The sequence below is a fragment of the Takifugu rubripes genome, chromosome 16 (genome assembly GCF_901000725.2).
Source record: "Takifugu rubripes chromosome 16, fTakRub1.2, whole genome shotgun sequence".
NCBI lineage: Eukaryota > Metazoa > Chordata > Actinopteri > Tetraodontiformes > Tetraodontidae > Takifugu > Takifugu rubripes.
This window is the reverse complement of record NC_042300.1, coordinates 9,358,568-9,375,586: the sequence shown is the minus strand read 5'-3', so window position 1 is coordinate 9,375,586 and position 17,019 is coordinate 9,358,568. Positions and strand designations below refer to the sequence as shown.

Genomic DNA, 17,019 nt, shown 5'->3' with positions numbered 1-17,019 from the left:
AAATAGGTTACCGGGTTCTGGCGTTTAACGGGAGTTTAATTTTGCTTTATGTAATATTCTACTTGCTTTGTCTCTGAGCGTCTTTCTAACAAACAATGCACCCACAATTTATAAATGAGAGTCAAGGTTTAAAACTTTATTTCAGATTGGACACATCAGTGACACAAGTATGCACGTGGATTTCGCTGTGGTTACTACCAGGAACATTTTAGAGTTAAAATACAGACATATTTGACTTTCAAGGTCAAATAAATAAATAAAGCATTTTTAGGACTTTTTGTATAGTATGAAAGTAGTCCAGAACTGATGATGCAAGTGTTCACGATTGTCCCAATATATTTGTTTCCCAACCTGCGTGTTAGTTATTCAAGGCTAATCAAGATAAAAAAATAAAAAAAACTGCTCTTAAAACCAACCACCAAATTATTCACCATTATTTGACCAGAACCGACATATGTTTAATAGATTACCAAATCACCCAGATAGAAATAAGTACAGCTAGCTATGGTGAGCTACCATTTAAACCTTTAAATGTGCATCAGTTGACACTATTTTTCATTCTAAGAAGATCCATAAAGACAGTATATATCGTCTGTTGTATTTAAAGACCCACCCCTCTCTTTTGAAAATGGTTCAGTTTCTGCATAAAGATGAAAGAAAACAGGACTAACTGCAACTTCATGCCAACGTTATTTTCACCGATTTGAAACAAAAGGATTTAGACATTGCTTCAACGGCCGTGTCATGAGTGGAAGGGATCTTTACATTGCAATGCTGTTCTCAATCTGAGTGGGATCCATGTAGATGTAGGGGGGGTTCCGCTCCGCGGTTCTCTCGGCAATCTCTTTGCTCAATTGGGACAACTGGGCCTGAAATTCCTTGATGATTTGCTTAGGAGTCGCTTCATCAAATCTCTCATCAGGGTAATTACCCAGGTAAATCTGTCCAAATGAAGGAAAAAAAACAAGTGAATTAGGCTCCCGGAATAATCAGTCATTATGATAAACTTGCAAATTTACCTTGTCAGTGTAATTGCCTGTAAGAACAATCGACACTGTGGCAAAATTAATTGACTCTGAAACATTTGGAAGTGTCTCCAAAACGGTCTCCATGCTTGACTGGCCCTTGGTGGTTGGGGGGGGTTTCCTCAGCAGCAGCGAGTAGTTGGGCATCATGGAGCAGAAGTCGTACTAAAACGCCCCAGAGGTGGAAGCACAGCGTGAGTTCCAACGAAGGCTCATATTTTGTTTCCTCAGGCATCGGGTTGGCACTTCACATGTTCCCTCAAAGCTCATTAACAAATCCTACCGTTCCCTCTTTGATGAGTGATCATACCTGTGGATTGTTGACTGCAGAATGCTGAGCGGAGACTGTGAAGATCACCATAGTCAGAAACTTGATCAGTTCTTCAGCGGTGGTGAAGGCTTCTGGGAAACCTGTTAGTGGGATTGTTCACAGCAATTAGCGATAAAACACATATAAAGGGTGAATCGTTCTTACTGTACCTGTTTCTTTCTTTCCTAAGAGACAGTGTACGAAAATCTCATTGATCCATTCCTGCAGCTCGGTGTCTCTTGTGACTTCACAGTCGGTGGGGTAGTAGTAGCCCACCATCGCCGTCACAAAGCTGGTGAACCAAAATCAACGCTTGAACCTCCACATAATCAAAACATCGAAACCTCACGTTTCATCTGTTGCTATTCAAGATTGACCTGCTAATGATGTTCCACAGCTTCAGGCCATCATCTCTGTAGAAGTTGTTGGGGATGGAGTCCAGCCCTCGTGCACGGACGTTCTCGGGGAGAAAGAAGTAGCTGTAGTGAAGGTCAGCGAGATCCCTCCTCATGAGCTCCACTATTCCGTTGAATCCAAGTGAACTCTAATTATAGTCGCAAAAACATGGAATGCGATTTGATTCCAGAGGAAATATCCATTATAATTGATGTAGAAGACGGTACCTCGCTCAGGGCTCCATCACTTCCAAACAGACTTTTACGGCCTCCGGTGTTTACATGTAGCGTGTACCTGAAGTGTGGCATAAGGAGCTGTGAACACAGAGAGAAAAGAATGTTAGAGGTGGAACAAAGAACACACCCAGCTTCTTCAACACCAGAGAAGACTGACAGGCTGCTCCTCCTCTCTCCACTCATACCTTGTAGATGGGGTGAATCTCAGGGAGACATCGGAGACCAGCAACAATGTAGGCCTCCACCATGAAGTGGGTTCTTAAGAGGTGAGTGATTGATTGGTGCATCAAGGCGTACGCATTCTTAATGAAAAACTTGGCCAGCAACCAGTCTGTCTCTGAATCACTGGGCAGGAAGATGGGGTTGGTCTCAGATGGTTCTTGTTGTAACTAGGTAGAATAGAAAGGTCATCAGTGATTCAAGCTTTATACTGCACCATAAATATCGATAAGATATATTTTACCTACATATCTTGTATTTTATACATATTTAAATGATTACACATATGTATAGAATCCATTCAGAAGCTATTCTGTCGTCCACCACCAAGTTTAAAAACCTTATAAGGTTATTGAATATTGGAAATGTCAAAAGGAGGAACTCTTTTAGTAACGTATTTCAGCCTCAAAATTTGGGAATTTTCTCATTTTCAGGAAAATACCTGGATGGCGATGGGCATCAGTTTCTTTTCCACATTCACATAGAACAAACAGAGCCCAGGGGTCACTTGCAGAGGTTTGCCTTCGTGCTCTCTCCCTGGTAGGCCGTCCACCTTCTTGGCATCAAAGAGGAAGATGTTGCCTTTCTGTGTTGAGAAGAGGGGGAAGCATTACCAAAACCAAGCGGATGCCTTTTTAAAAGTCCCAAAGCAAAGCCCCTCATCTCGCACACCTGCAGCTCTTCCTGCAGGGAGCTTCCCCCCAGGAACGCCTTCACCATCTCCTCAGTAACCGGGAAGTTTGTGGGAAGCACGGTGCACTTGGTGATTATGTTGGGGTTGACTCCGTTCAGAAACTGATAACCATAGAAGTCGTCCTCCCTCCAGTGGTCTGCCACGTACTCTACCAGAAGAACAAACATGAAATATGAAAGAATGGCCAGCAGTATTTCAATTTGAATACTTTTTTATCCATAAAAGAGTGATTCTGTTAGCCGTGACAATGCAGCAGCAGAGATCATCATTGAAAATCCAATTATATGGTTAAAATTCCTCGTAATGAGCTGCAGAATAGTGAAAGTAGTGGCACAGCTGAACTCTACCTGACATTGGTGTAGTTCTGAAGCTGAATATTCTTTGCATGTCCTCAAGGCTTTCCCAGTTTTCCTCAGATCCAAGCAGGCCTTTGAGAACCATTGCAGTCCGACTGGAGAAGGATGCACACATGGAAGAAAAACACGGAGATAAAATCCTAACGCTCCACAAGGTTTTTACTCAACGACACATAGAAACGGACCGTATGAGGACTCAGAGTTGTGACGCAGTTGTGTGAGCTCACATTATGATTTTGGTGGACATAATTTCAATTTCTTTGGAATCAGAGAATTGGAGTTCAGACGGGATCTGGGAGACGTCGGTAAAACCGTTGATTTCCATCAATCCTTCAGCCAGAGTCCTCCATCTAAAAACAAAGGAGCCCAGCAACGATTGTTTCGGGAAGCCCAATCCCCACAAAACGACCGCTTCACACATGACGACTTACGTGTAAAGCTGCTTCTTCCTGGACAGCTCTCTCTGACGGTGATCGCACAAAAAAGGATGATCATCCTCAAAGGCCTTCGTGGCTGCAACAGGAAGAGGACATTTATCCAACCTGGCCTCATTGAATGGTCATTTTGCTTTGTTTAAGGCAGACCTCGCCCCCCCCTCAGCGCCACCAACTCTCCGTTAGAGATCCATCTATAACAGGGGAAAAGGATTTCTTCTCCCTCTGGAGTCTTCACCACTATTTTGGAGCAGTACCACTCATCATCGCTCAGGCGTCTGGCCTCTTTTGTCACTTTGAGCATCAGCAGCTTCCCCAAAGGAGATTTTGTCTTGAAGACGTGACTCCAAGTCTGAAATGAGGGGAAATATAACAAACCTCTGCAACAACTGCTTCCTCCAGTGTTAAACTGCTCAGGAGATACATTCAGTGTTGTTTTCTTTACTATTGAAGAATAATGTCCAATGCAGTGTGCAACTTACGGAGCCCCGTCCAATGCCAAAGATGTTGAGCTGGATTTTGTCACTTTGTCCATCACTTCCAATTAAGGTGACAAATATTTGGTCGAACGTTCCAGAATAGTTCTGATTTCCGGTTGTCACTTCTAAGTGGTACTTGGCCATCGTCGCTGAATGGATGCTGCAGGATAAAAAAGAGGAACGTCTGAAAATCTGTAAAATCGAAAGTGCTGAAAGTGTCTTTGGTCTCACCTGCCCATCAGCGTTCTTCTCCCCTGATGTCTGAGGACCTCCTCAGTTCCTGCGTTATAAACCTTTCAGCTGTCCCACTTCTTTGTGAGTTCACCAAATAGGTGGGATCTGTGAAACTTGTCTTTCAAGTGTGTGTGTGTGTGTGTGTGTGTGTGTGTGTGTGTGTAGGTGTGTGTGTGTGTGTGTGTGTGTGGGGGGGGGGGGGTTATGTATGTAGTTGTCACACCCTGCTCCAGCCCATGGACTCAGTTCTTTTCCACACCCTCTGATCACACACCTGCTCTGTCACTGATCACTCACCTGCTCTCACTCATCTACCAGTATATATTCTCCAGCCTCACACTCACTCGGTGCCAGATCCTTATTCGTTCCTGATGACCTTCCAGCGTATTCCTGTTTGCCTTCTGCCCGATCTCGACCTTGCTTGTCCCCGACTATTCTGTTCTGCTCGCTCCCCGGTGAGTCCTCTCTGTTGTCTGTGTCCGACAATAAAGCGGTTTTCAGCAAGACTCGTGTGTCGCATTTGGGTTCTTATCTGGTTCCTGACAGTACGATCTGGCCAGTAATGAACCCAGCGCACAACTTGTCCCAGCTGGACCGACTGGATCGGATTTAGGGAATCATTCAGCAGCACGAGGAGGCGGCGGCGGCTGCCGCCGCAGAGACGAGACGCATCACGGAGGCGAACGAGCGGGCCCTCGCGGAGCTTTCCTATCTGGTCAGCCGACTGTCAGCGCGCCTGAAACCGGCGGCGCCTCCCGCTTCAGCAGGGTCCCGAACCTCGGGTTGGCAAGCCCATGCAGCTTGGCCGCACGGCGCTCACAGGGGAGGAGCGGCGGCGTCAGTTCAACCTGTGCCTCTACTGTGGTGGATTAGGACATTTCGTGGCGACCTGTCCAGTAAAAGCCCAGACTCACCAGGACTCTGGGGGAATACTGGTGAGTCCTATTTCTGCTTCCCCTCGACAACCCCGTATTTCACTCCAGGCTCGCTTCTTACTTCCCGGGGGGCCACAGGACCTAGCTGCCCTCGTTGATTCTGGTGCTGACGCCTGCTTGATCGGCGGAGAGGTGGTTCAGCAGCTGGGCCTTGGATACGAACCACTGGCGTCCGTCATCCCAGCCCAAGTGTTGGATGGGCATCACCTGGGGAACATCTGTCACCGGACAGGCCCGGTGACAATGCTGCTGCAGGGCAACCACCGGGAGGAAATACACTTCCACATCCTGGAGGGAGCACACTTTCCCTTGGTCCTCCTCTCCCGCAGGTGCGGGGTTCTTCTTTGTGGAGAGAAAAAAGATAAGTCTCTGCGACCCTGCATCGACTACCGGGGCCTCAATGACATTACCGTGAAGAACCGGTACCCGCTGACCCTTGTTGCCTCCGCCTTTGAACTGCTCCAGGGGGCCACTATCTTCACAAAGTCGGATTTACAGAACGCCTACCACTTGGTTCGCATACGGGAGGGCGACGAGCGTTCAACACCCCGGCTGGCCACTACGAGTATCTGGTAATGCCCTTTGGATTAACCAATGCACCGGGCGTCTTCCAGGCCTTAGTTAATGATGTTCTTCGGGACACGTTAGACCAGTTTGTCTTTGTCTACCTGGACGACATCTTAATCTTTTCTAAAGGACTCAAGGATCACGTACAGCATGTGCGGGCAGTTCTGCAGCGGCTATTGGACAATCAGCTGTTTGTAAAAGCTGAGAAGTGCCAGTTTCACGCCCCATCAGTGTCCTTCCTTGGATTCATCATTGCCCCGGGGAGTCTCCAGATGGACCCAGGGAAGGTCTCGGCAGTCGTGGACTGGCCGAGTCACGCAAGCAGCTGCAGCGATTCCTGGGGTTTGCCAATTTCTACCGGCGCTTCATTTGTAGTTATAGCTCCACCGCAGGACCACTCACGGCTCTTACCAGCACCAAGATGGGGTTTGCTTGGACCCCAGAGGCGGACGCAGCATTCCGGGAGCTCAAGAGGCGGTTCGCGACTGCCCCCATCCTGCAACTGCCAGACCCTAACCGCCAGTTCGTGGTCGAGGTGGACGCCTCCAACACGGGGGTGGGAGCGGTGCTGTCCCAGAGGGCTCAGGAGGACCAGAAGCTGCACCCATGCGCGTTCTTCTCTCTGGTCGTAAGGAATTACGACGTGGGAAATCGGGAGCTGCTTGCCATCAAGTTGGCACTGGAGGAATGGCGGCACTGGCTGGAGGGGGCTATGCTGCCTTTCATCGTGTGGACAGACCACCGCAACCTGGAATACATTCGTTCAGCCAAGAGGCTGAACTCCCGGCAGGTTCGGTGGTCACTGTTTTTCACTCGGTTTGATTTTACCCTTTCCTACCGCCCAGGGTCCCGCAACGGCAAGGCAGACGTCCTCTCTCGACAGTTCGCGGGGAAGGAGGACGAAGGCCCTGGGAGGACCCCGGAGAACATTCTCCCCTCCCCGTGTATCGTGGCAGCAGTAACCTGGGGAATCGAGGAGAGAGTCCGGAGGGTGGCTGCCAATCAACCTGGACCTAGCACCTGCCCCAACGACCGGCTCTTCGTTCCTGACTCTCTCAGGGCAGAGGTCCTGGAGTGGGCTCACGCGTCTCGGTTGGCCTGCCACCCTGGAGCACGTCGGATGGCGGGTCTGCTGAAGCAGAGGTTTTGGTGGCCCTCCCTGGGGGAGGATGTCCAGGAGTTTGTCAACGCCTGCCCCGTCTGCAACCAGCAGAAACAACCACGCCGAACACCTGCCGGGCTACTGCAACCTCTGCCGGTGCTGCATCGACCCTGGACACACATCGCCCTGGACTTCGTCACCGGGCTGCCCCAGTCTGCGGGGAACACTGTTATTCTAAACATCATCGACAGATTCAGTAAAATGGCTCACTTCGTGCCCCTGCCTAAGCTGCCGTCGGCAAAGGAGACGGCCCAACTAGTGATCCAGCACGTCTTCGGCTTCACGGCCTACCGGAGAGTGTGGTGTCAGACAGGGGTCCTGCCACATGGTTGACCTTTCTGGGCTGGGTCGAGTATGCCCACAACTCCCTGATCAGTTCGGCAACGGGAATGTCGCCGTTCCAGTGTGTTTTTGGATATCAACCCCCTCTGTTCCCGGCTCAAGCAGGCGAAGCATCTTGTCCCTCTGCAGCAGCTTATGCCCGCCGCTGTAGGCGGACGTGGGCTCAGGCTCGGGCCAATCTTCTGAGGGCGGGCGCCCGGTATGAGGCGGCGGCCAACCAGCACCGGACCCCGGCCCCCAGATACAGTGTGGGACAACGCGTTTGGCTATCTACGCGGGACCTGCCTCTTCGGGGTGATTCCAGGAAGATGGCCCTGCGGTTCGTGGGACCGTTCCCCATCGTCAGTCATCAGTCCGGCGGCAGTCAGACTCCAGCTTCCCCGGTCAATGCGCGTGCACCCCACCTTCCACGTTTCTAGGATTAAGCCTGCCCACGAGAGCCCCTTGGTCCTGGATCGCCCGGCCCCACCTCCCCCACTGCTAGTGGATGGGGGCCCGGCATACAGTCAGTCAGCTCCTGCGCTCCAGACCCCGCGGCAGGGGTCTCAATACCTGGTCGACTGGGAGGGTTACGGACCTGAGGAGAGGTCCTGGGTACCAGCACGTCACATCCTGGACAAAGAGCTAATTTCCACTCCCCTGCTCACACCACACCCTCTGATCACACACCTGCCCTCAGTCACTGATCACTCACCTGCTCTGTCACTGATCACTCACCTGCTCTGTCACTGATCACTCACCTGCTCTGTCACTGATCACTCACCTGCCCTCACTCACTGATCACTCACCTGCTCTCACTCATCTACCAGTATATATTCTCCAGCCTCACACTCACTCGGTGCCAGATCCCTATTCGTTCCTGATTACCTTCCAGCGTATTCCTGTTTGCCTGCCTGCCTGCCCAGTTCCGATCTTGCCTGTTCCTGACCATTCTGTTTAGTCTGCTCCCCTGTAAACTCTGTCTGCCTTCTGCCCGATCTCGACCTTGCTTGTCCCCGACTATTCTGTTCTGCTCGCTCCCCGGTGACTCCTCTCTGTTGTCTGTGTCCGACAATAAAGCGGTGTTCAGCCAGACTCGTGTGTCGCATTTGGGTTCTTATCTGGTTCCTGACATGTAGTATGTCATTTTATGCCAAGCACAACAGTAAAAACAACCATGGTGTGAGCTGACCTCAGCTGTCAGTCCTGACAATCTGTTTAATTTTAATTGTTTAACTCTGTTAATATCTCCTAAAACAGCCGGTTCAGCCTTGTCACCCAAGTCCTTTTGATTCTTTACAAACATACAAATTTAAAATGTAAAACTCAACATTACCTGTCTTTTCCAAATAGTATACATATAATACTATATATATAAAATTGTATTATATATCATATCTTGTACTGTATTATATATTATCGCATGTTGCTTAAATGAGATGTTATAAAAAATGGAATCAAAACTATAATCGACCAGCCAGCACCTCTTCTACAAAGATTTGTTTTAGAAGATTATTGTTTCTTCCAAAGCAACAAATGAGAATATATGGCCCTTAGCTGAGAATTAAATGGTAATTAATTAAAAGCGCGAGTTTTTATAGAAACGTACGTGTCACCTGCAGGGCTCAGAACATGTTGGTCTTAAAAAGGTACAAGAACCAGTTTGAACCCAGTGCTTATCATGAGCAGAGGACATTAGAGCACCGTCTTATCTCTGGCTTCTTAAAGAAGAGAGGGGCGTTTTCAGCTCGACCAGTCGGTCCTGGTAGTTTTCATACACCAGCTGTAGACGATGGGATGGGGGGGGTTCGGTCTCTTCCCCAAGCCTCCTTTTTTACATGTATCTGCGACCTTTGTGTAATTATTAATTTTGAGTAAGGACACGGCCTCATAGTCGAATGTCGATTCTCTACATTGTTATATGGTGTATAGGTGTCTGTCTATATAGGAGATCTGTGTGGGAACGGAGGGATGACTCCAGCCCTCAAGGACGGGGTTTGTCCAAGGCTTCTCACAGGAGGGACGTATGCTTTCCATAAGGCATTACATCTCCCTCTGTGCCAAGAAGAGGGTTCGCTTGAGAAACATTCCAAAAATGAATAAATCACAGTTGTTTCCTTAGGGTAAGGTTCTGTTTTAACAGGTTTTGACTTATGGCATCTAGAGACTCTGGTTTCCATAGACTTGCCAGACAAGTACATCTCAACGACAAACACAAATGGTGTCTTAAACGTGGTCTTAAAACCAGAGGAGACAACAGATCCCTTGAGGGGACTCTGACAGAAGGAGTCGGAGTAGCCCGGCCACACAGAAAGAAAATAGCTACCACACAATCACAAATGGTGGCAAAGTGACAAGCATCAGCTGGGATCAAGTAAACTGTGACTATTAACTGCAGATGATCAGTTACAGCTGTAACTGGGATGGAAGAATTCATCCTTATCTGGATAGCGTCTGTTTCAATCACGCAACAGTAGCAATACATGAGTTCACTATGGTGTATGGTATATCTGGATGTATTACAGGCTTTTAATTCCTGTTAAGTTTGATTTAAGGTTCCAGATACTTGTAACAGCTAATGTGATCATACTGGACAAAACCAGAGGAATGTTGTCTTCTGTTGTCGCCTTCATCAAATGCCCTCCTGGGCTGGCGTAGCTGAGAGCTGATATAATTCCACCCATCAATCACCAACTGTTTGTCGGAGTATTGATAGTTAGGGTTAGGGTTAGGGTTAGGGTTAGGGATGTTAGATCAGGTTGTGCTGATGAGCCGTACTTTTGCATTTGCACATGTCAGTAATTAAAGCGACGTTTGCTAAATTAAATAATATTACAGCAGCCTCCAGTCCTCCCATGACCGTAGGGAAAAGGGCTGTAGCACTAGTGCCACCTTGTGTTCATTGTTTGAACAAAGTTTGCGGCACGGATCACATTTGTGGAGTCAAATTAGCTGCAAGTGATTTTGTTCCTTTCTTTTCCAGGATCAATGGCTCTGGGTAAGCACACTAAAGGTCAATTAAATTCTAACCACTCTCCATCTGCCCTCACGCACCCAGTTCTTTCTGTTCTGTCAGATTGTGGAAAGGCACCATTGAATACAGTATCTGAGAATACAAATGGTACCGATGCCACAGCCGGAGCGTGGTCCTGGCAGGCCAGGTTGCATTTGAGTTTGGTGGATGGCCACGTCTGTGGAGGGACACTTATTACCAACCAGTGGATACTCACTGCAGCTCACTGCCTCCAAATGTAAGGGAATACAGTAAGAATCCTGCAGTGAGGTTGCATGAACAATTTGTAGCCCAATATAATGCAAAGACAAACAGACGCCATTTTTTTCTTCTTCCTCCAGACACATCTCCCGTGCCTGGGTCGTCTACCTTGGAAGACAGAGCCAGAATGGAGCTAACAAGTACGAGGTGAAGCGCTCCGTGTCCGAGATCATCATCCATCCTCAGTACAACGACACCACCCTTGACAATGACATCGCCCTGGTGAAGCTCCACAGCCCCGTCACTTTCAGCGACCACATCAGCCCCATCTGTCTGGCCAGTAACTCCAGCCAGTTCTATAACCCCGCGTCCTGCTGGGTCACGGGCTGGGGGACATGAGGACATTTAGAAGGGTGGACTCGGCCGTCCTACTTCTAGATATTTACTCTTGTCCAATATGCCTGAGAGGAAAGCAATTGTTGGGTCGTTGTGTGGCACTGATGACATTTAAAATGTTAACGGAGCCATGTCAGTTATTGTCCCTCTGTCCTGTCCTGTCCTGTCCTGTCCTGCAGGAGTTGAATTGAAATAGGTTACCGGGTTCTGGCGTTTAACGGGAGTTTAATTTTGCTTTATGTAATATTCTACTTGCTTTGTCTCTGAGCGTCTTTCTAACAAACAATGCACCCACACTTTATAAATGAGAGTCAAGGTTTAAAACTTTATTTCAGATTGGACACATCAGTGACACAAGTACGCAGGATGCACGTGGATTCCGCTGTGGTTACTGCCAGGAACATTTTAGAGTTAAAATACAGACATATTTGACTTTCCAGGTCGTTCAGGGGGAAAAGAACGAGCATTTTTAGGACTTTTTTTGTATAGTATAGTATGAAAGTAGTCCAGAACTGATGATGCAAGTGTTCACGATTGTCCCAATATATTTGTTTCCCAACCTGCGTGTTAGTTATTCAAGGCTAATCAAGATAAAAAAAAACTGCTTTTAAAACCAACCCCCAAATTATTCACCATTATTTGACCACAACCGACATATGTTAGATTACCAAATCACCCAGATAGAAATAAGTACAGCTAGCTATGGTGAGCTACCATTTTAACCTTTAAATGTGCATCAGTTGACACTATTTTTCATTCTAAGAAGATCCATAAAGACAGTATATATCGTCTGTTGTATTTAAAGACCCACCCCTCTCTTTTGAAAATGGTTCAGTTTCTGCATAAAGATGAAAGAAAACAGGACTAACTGCAACTTCATGCCAACGTTATTTTCACCGATTTGAAACAAAAGGATTTAGACATTGCTTCAACGGCCGTGTCATGAGTGGAAGGGATCTTTAGATTGCAATGCTGTTCTCCATCTGAGTGGGATCCATGTAGACGTAGGGGGGGTTCCGCTCCGCGGTTCTCTCGGCAATCTCTTTGCTCAATTGGGACAAATGGGCCTGAAATTCCTTGATGATTTGCTTAGGAGTCGCTTCATCAAATCTCTCATCAGGGTAATTACCCAGGTAAATCTGTCCAAATGAAGGAAAAAAAAAAACAAGTGAATTAGGCTCCCGGAATAATCAGTCATTATGATAAACTTGCAAATTTACCTTGTCAGTGTAATTGCCTGTAAGAACAATCGACATTGTGGCAAAATTAATTGACTCTGAAACATTTGGAAGTGTCTCCAAAATGGTCTCCATGCTTGACTGGCCCTTGGTGGTTGGGGGGGGTTTCCTCAGCAGCAGCGAGTAGTTGGGCATCATGGAGCAGAAGTCGTACTAAAACGCCCCAGAGGTGGAAGCACAGCGTGAGTTCCAACGAAGGCTCATATTTTGTTTCCTCAGGCATCGGGTTGGCACTTCACATGTTCCCTCAAAGCTCATTAACAAATCCTACCGTTCCCTCTTTGATGAGTGATCATACCTGTGGATTGTTGACTGCAGAATGCTGAGCGGAGACTGTGAAGATCACCATAGTCAGAAACTTGATCAGTTCTTCAGCGGTGGTGAAGGCTTCTGGGAAACCTGTTAGTGGGATTGTTCACAGCAATTAGCGATAAAACACATATAAAGGGTGGATAAAGGTTTGTATCGTTCTTACTGTACCTGTTTCTTTGTTTCCTAAGAGACAGTGTACGAAAATCTCGTTGATCCATTCCTGCAGCTCGGTGTCTCTTGTGACTTCACAGTCGGTGGGGTAGTAGTAGCTCACCATCGCCGTCACAAAGCTGGTGAACCAAAATCAACGCTTGAACCTCCACATAATCAAAACATCGAAACCTCACGTTTCATCTGTTGCTATTCAAGATTGACCTGCTAATGATGTTCCACAGCTTCAGGCCATCATCTCTGTAGAGGTTGTTGGGGATGGAGTCCAGCCCTCGTGCACGGACGTTCTCGGGGAGAAAGAAGTAGCTGTAGTGAAGGTCAGCGAGATCCCTCCTCATGAGCTCCACTATTCCGTCGAATCCAAGTGAACTCTAATTACAGTCGCAAAAACATGGAATGCGATTTGATTCCAGAGGAAATATCCATTATAATTGATGTAGAAGACGGTACCTCGCTCAGGGCTCCATTACTTCCAAACAGACTTTTACGGCCTCCGGTGTTTATATGTAGTGTGTACCTGAAGTGTGGCATAAGGAGCTGTGAACACAGAGAGAAAAGAATGTTAGAGGTGGAACAAAGAACACACCCAGCTTCTTCAACACCAGAGAAGACTGACAGGCTGCTCCTCCTCTCTCCACTCATACCTTGTAGATGGGGTGAATCTCAGGGAGACATCGGAGACCAGCAACAATGTAGGCCTCCACCATGAAGTGGGTTCTTAAGAGGTGAGTGATTGATTGGTGCATCAAGGCGTACGCATTCTTAATGAAAAACTTGGCCAGCAACCAGTCTGTCTCTGAATCACTGGGCAGGAAGATGGGGTTGGTCTCAGATGGTTCTTGTTGTAACTAGGTAGAATAGAAAGGTCATCAGTGATTCAAGCTTTACACTGTCCCTGATGGACACCCCCTAAAGGGATCAATAAAGTACTCTTGAATTAAATATCGATAAGATATATTTTACCTACATATCTTGTATTTTATAAATATTTAAATGATTACACATATGTATAGAATCCATTCAGAAGCTATTCTGTCGTCCACCACCAAGTTTAAAACCTTATAAGGTTATTGAATATTGGAAATGTCAAAAGGAGGAACTCTTTTAGTAACGTATTTCAGCCTCAAAATTTGGGAATTTTCTCATTTTCAGGAAAATACCTGGATGGCGATGGGCATCAGTTTCTTTTCCGCATTCACATAGAACAAACAGAGCCCAGGGGTCACTTGCAGAGGTTTGCCTTCGTGCTCTCTCCCTGGTAGGCCTTCCACCTTCTTGGCATCAAAGATGAAGATGTTGCCTTTCTGTGTTGAGAAGAGGGGGAAGCATTACCAAAACCAAGCGGATGCCTTTTTAAAAGTCCCAAAGCAAAGCCCCTCATCTCGCACACCTGCAGCTCTTCCTGCAGGGAGCTTCCCCCCAGGAACGCCTTCACCATCTCCTCAGTAACCGGGAAGTTTGTGGGAAGCACGGTGCACTTGGTGATTATGTTGGGGTTGACTCCGTTCAGAAACTGATAACCATAGAAGTCGTCCTCCCTCCAGTGGTCTGCCACGTACTCTACCAGAAGAACAAACATGAAATATGAAAGAATGGCCAGCAGTATTTCAATTTGAATACTTTTTTATCCATAAAAGAGTGATTCTGTTAGCCGTGACAATGCAGCAGCAGAGATCATCATTGAAAATCCAATTATATGGTTAAAATTCCTCGTAATGAGCTGCAGAATAGTGAAAGTAGTGGCACAGCTGAACTCTACCTGACATTGGTGTAGTTCTGAAGCTGAATATTCTTTGCATGTCCTCAAGGCTTTCCCAGTTTTCCTCAGATCCAAGCAGGCCTTTGAGAACCATTGCAGTGTGACTGGAGAAGGATGCACACATGGAAGAAAAACACGGAGATAAAATCCTAACGCTCCAAAAGACATATAGAAACGGACCGTATGAGGACTGAGTTGTGACGCAGTTGTGTGAGCTCACATTATGGTTTTGGTGGACATAATTTCAAGATTTTTGGAATCAGAGAATTGGAGTTCAGACGGGATCTGGGAGACGTCGGTAAAACCGTTGATTTCCATCAATCCTTCGGCCAGAGTCCTCCATCTAAAAACAAAGGAGCCCAGCAACGATTGTTTCGGGAAGCCCAATCCCCACAAAACGACCGCTTCACACATGACGACTTACGTGTAAAGCTGCTTCTTCCTGGACAGCTCTCTCTGACGGTGATCGCACAAAAAAGGATGATCATCCTCAAAGGCCTTCGTGGCTGCAACAGGAAGAGGACATTTATCCAACCTGGCCTCATTGAATGGTCATTTTGCTTTGTTTAGGGCAGACCTCGCCCCCCCCTCAGCTCCACCAACTCTCCGTTAGAGATCCATCTATAACAGGGGAAAAGGATTTCTTCTCCCTCTGGAGTCTTCACCACTATTTTGGAGCAGTACCACTCATCATCGCTCAGGCGTCTGGCCTCTTTTGTCACTTTGAGCATCAGCAGCTTCCCCAAAGGAAATTTTGTCTTGAAGACGTGACTCCAAGTCTGAAATGAGGGTTAAGATACATTCAGCATTGTTTTCTTTACTATTGAGGAATAATGTCCAATGCAGTGTGCAACTTACGGAGCCCCGTCCGATGCCAAAGATGTTGAGCTGGATTTTGTCACTTTGTCCATCACTTCCAATTAAGGTGACGAATATTTGGTCGAACGTTCCAGAATAGTTCTGATTTCCGGTTGTCACTTCTAAGTGGTACTTGGCCATCGTCGCTGAATGGATGCTGCAGGATAAAAAAGAGGAACGTCTGAAAATCTGTAAAATCGAATGTGCTGAAAGCGTCTTTGGTCTCACCTCGTCAGCGTTCTTCTCCCCTGATGTCTGAGGACCTCCTCAGCTCCTGGGTTATAAACCTTTCAGCTGTCCCGCCTTCTTTGTGAGTTCACCAAATAGGTGGGATCTGTGAAACTTGTCTAGCAAGTGTGTGTGTAGGTGTGTGTGTGTGTGTGGGGGGGGGGGGGGTGTATCTAGTATGTCGTTTTATGCCAAACACAACAGTAAAAACAACCATGGTGTGAGCTGACCTCAGCTGTCAGTCCTGACAATCTGTTTAATTTTAATTGTTTAACTCTGTTAATATCTCCTAAAACAGCCGGTTCAGCCTTGTCACCCAAGTCCTTTTGATTCTTTACAAACATAGAAATTTAAAATGTAAAACTCAACATTACCTGTCTTTTCCAAATAGTATACATATAATACTATATATATAAAATTCCATTTTCATTTCATTAATTTTATTATTATATTATATATCATATCTTGTATTGTACTGTATTATATATTATCGCATGTTGCTTAAATGAGATAATGTTGTAAAAAATGGCATCCAAGGACCTGGATGACTGAGAATTTACACAGACAAAAAATGGCATCAAAACTATAATCGACTAGCCAGCACCTCTTCTACAAAGATTTGTTTTAGAAGATTATTGTTTCTTCTAAAGCAACAAATGAGGAGAATATATGGCCCCTAGCTGAGAATAAAATGGCGTGTAAATGGTAATTAATTAAAAGCGCAAGTTTTTATAGAAACATACGTGTCACCTGCAGGGCTCAGAACATGTTGGTCTTAAAAAGGTACAAGAACCAGTTTGAACCCAGTGCTTATCAGGAGCAGATCGGTGCCAGAGGACATTAGAGCACCGTCTTATCTCTGGCTTCTTAAAGAAGAGAGGGGCGTTTTCAGCTCGACCAGTCGGTCCTGGTAGTTTTCATACACCAGCTGTAGACAATGGGATGGGGGGGGGGCAGTCCTTTGTATCTTTGTGTAATTATTAATTTTGAGTAAGGACACGGCCTCATAGCCGAATGTCGATTCTCTACATTGTTATATGGTGTATAGGTGTCTGTCTATATAGGAGATCTGTGTGGGAACAGAGGGATGACTCCAGCCCTCAAGGACTGGGTTTGTCCAAGGCTTCTCACAGGAGGGACGTATGCTTTCCATAAGGCATTACATCTCCCTCTGTGCCAAGAAGAGGGTTCGCTTGAGAAACATTCCAAAAATGAACAAATCACAGTTGTTTCCTTAGGGTAAAGTTCTGTTTTAACAGGTTTTGACTTATGGCATCTAGAGACTCTGGTTTCCATGGACTTGCCAGACAAGTACATCTCAACGACAAACACAAATGGTGTCTTAAACGTGGTCTTAAAACCAGAGGAGACAACAGATCCCTTGAGGGGACTCTGACAGGAGACGGAGTAGCCCGGCCACACAGAAAGAAAATAGCTACCACACATTCACAAATGGTGACAGAGTGACAGTAGCA

General features: G+C 46.7%; 3 protein-coding genes across 3 annotated transcripts; 1 reads left to right on the top strand and 2 right to left on the bottom strand.

Moving 5' to 3' along the window:
* Nucleotides 1–115: 115 nt before the first annotated feature.
* Nucleotides 116–4,489, bottom strand: LOC101065403 (hydroperoxide isomerase ALOXE3-like). Its single transcript, XM_029849630.1, has 15 exons — nt 4,381–4,489; nt 4,153–4,309; nt 3,821–4,022; nt 3,668–3,749; nt 3,464–3,586; nt 3,228–3,331; nt 2,859–3,028; nt 2,629–2,772; nt 2,153–2,356; nt 1,959–2,045; nt 1,713–1,879; nt 1,506–1,627; nt 1,336–1,436; nt 1,020–1,190; nt 116–941 (listed from the first exon to the last, which is right to left on the bottom strand). Exons 1-15 carry the CDS (start codon nt 4,386–4,388, stop codon nt 762–764), a joined length of 2,022 nt encoding a protein of 673 aa, XP_029705490.1. The 5' UTR covers nt 4,389–4,489; the 3' UTR covers nt 116–761.
* A 5,867-nt stretch (nt 4,490–10,356) lies between these two features.
* On the top strand, nt 10,357–11,187 carry LOC105419962 (serine protease 48-like). The gene is made up of 3 exons (XM_029850011.1): nt 10,357–10,366; nt 10,472–10,619; nt 10,723–11,187. The coding sequence occupies exons 1-3, from the start codon at nt 10,357–10,359 to the stop codon at nt 10,979–10,981; spliced, it is 417 nt and encodes a 138-aa protein (XP_029705871.1). The 3' UTR covers nt 10,982–11,187.
* A 95-nt stretch (nt 11,188–11,282) lies between these two features.
* On the bottom strand, nt 11,283–15,646 carry LOC101064929 (hydroperoxide isomerase ALOXE3-like). Its single transcript, XM_029849981.1, has 15 exons — nt 15,545–15,646; nt 15,317–15,473; nt 15,036–15,237; nt 14,883–14,964; nt 14,679–14,801; nt 14,459–14,562; nt 14,090–14,259; nt 13,860–14,003; nt 13,344–13,547; nt 13,150–13,236; nt 12,904–13,070; nt 12,697–12,818; nt 12,515–12,615; nt 12,199–12,369; nt 11,283–12,117 (listed from the first exon to the last, which is right to left on the bottom strand). Exons 2-15 carry the CDS (start codon nt 15,455–15,457, stop codon nt 11,938–11,940), a joined length of 1,998 nt encoding a protein of 665 aa, XP_029705841.1. The 5' UTR covers nt 15,458–15,473; nt 15,545–15,646; the 3' UTR covers nt 11,283–11,937.
* Between the last annotated feature and the right edge of the window lie 1,373 nt (nt 15,647–17,019).

What these genes read in the sequence shown, in the direction of transcription:
- LOC101065403 (XM_029849630.1), bottom strand. An exon ending in GTGATGGAGCCCTGAGCGAG is followed by an intron (nt 1,880 to 1,958) that starts GTACCGTCTTCT and finishes GACTATAATTAG; the next exon opens with AGTTCACTTGGATTCAACGG. An exon ending in CTGTGGAACATCATTAGCAG is followed by an intron (nt 1,628 to 1,712) that starts GTCAATCTTGAA and finishes TTGGTTCACCAG; the next exon opens with CTTTGTGACGGCGATGGTGG.
- LOC105419962 (XM_029850011.1), top strand. An exon ending in GCAGCTCACTGCCTCCAAAT is followed by an intron (nt 10,620 to 10,722) that starts GTAAGGGAATAC and finishes TTCTTCCTCCAG; the next exon opens with ACACATCTCCCGTGCCTGGG.
- LOC101064929 (XM_029849981.1), bottom strand. Translation starts at nt 15,457, where the DNA reads ATGGCCAAGTACCACTTAGAAGTGACAACCGGAAATCAGAACTATTCT. An exon ending in GTAATGGAGCCCTGAGCGAG is followed by an intron (nt 13,071 to 13,149) that starts GTACCGTCTTCT and finishes GACTGTAATTAG; the next exon opens with AGTTCACTTGGATTCGACGG. An exon ending in CTGCAGTCAACAATCCACAG is followed by an intron (nt 12,370 to 12,514) that starts GTATGATCACTC and finishes GGGGCGTTTTAG; the next exon opens with TACGACTTCTGCTCCATGAT.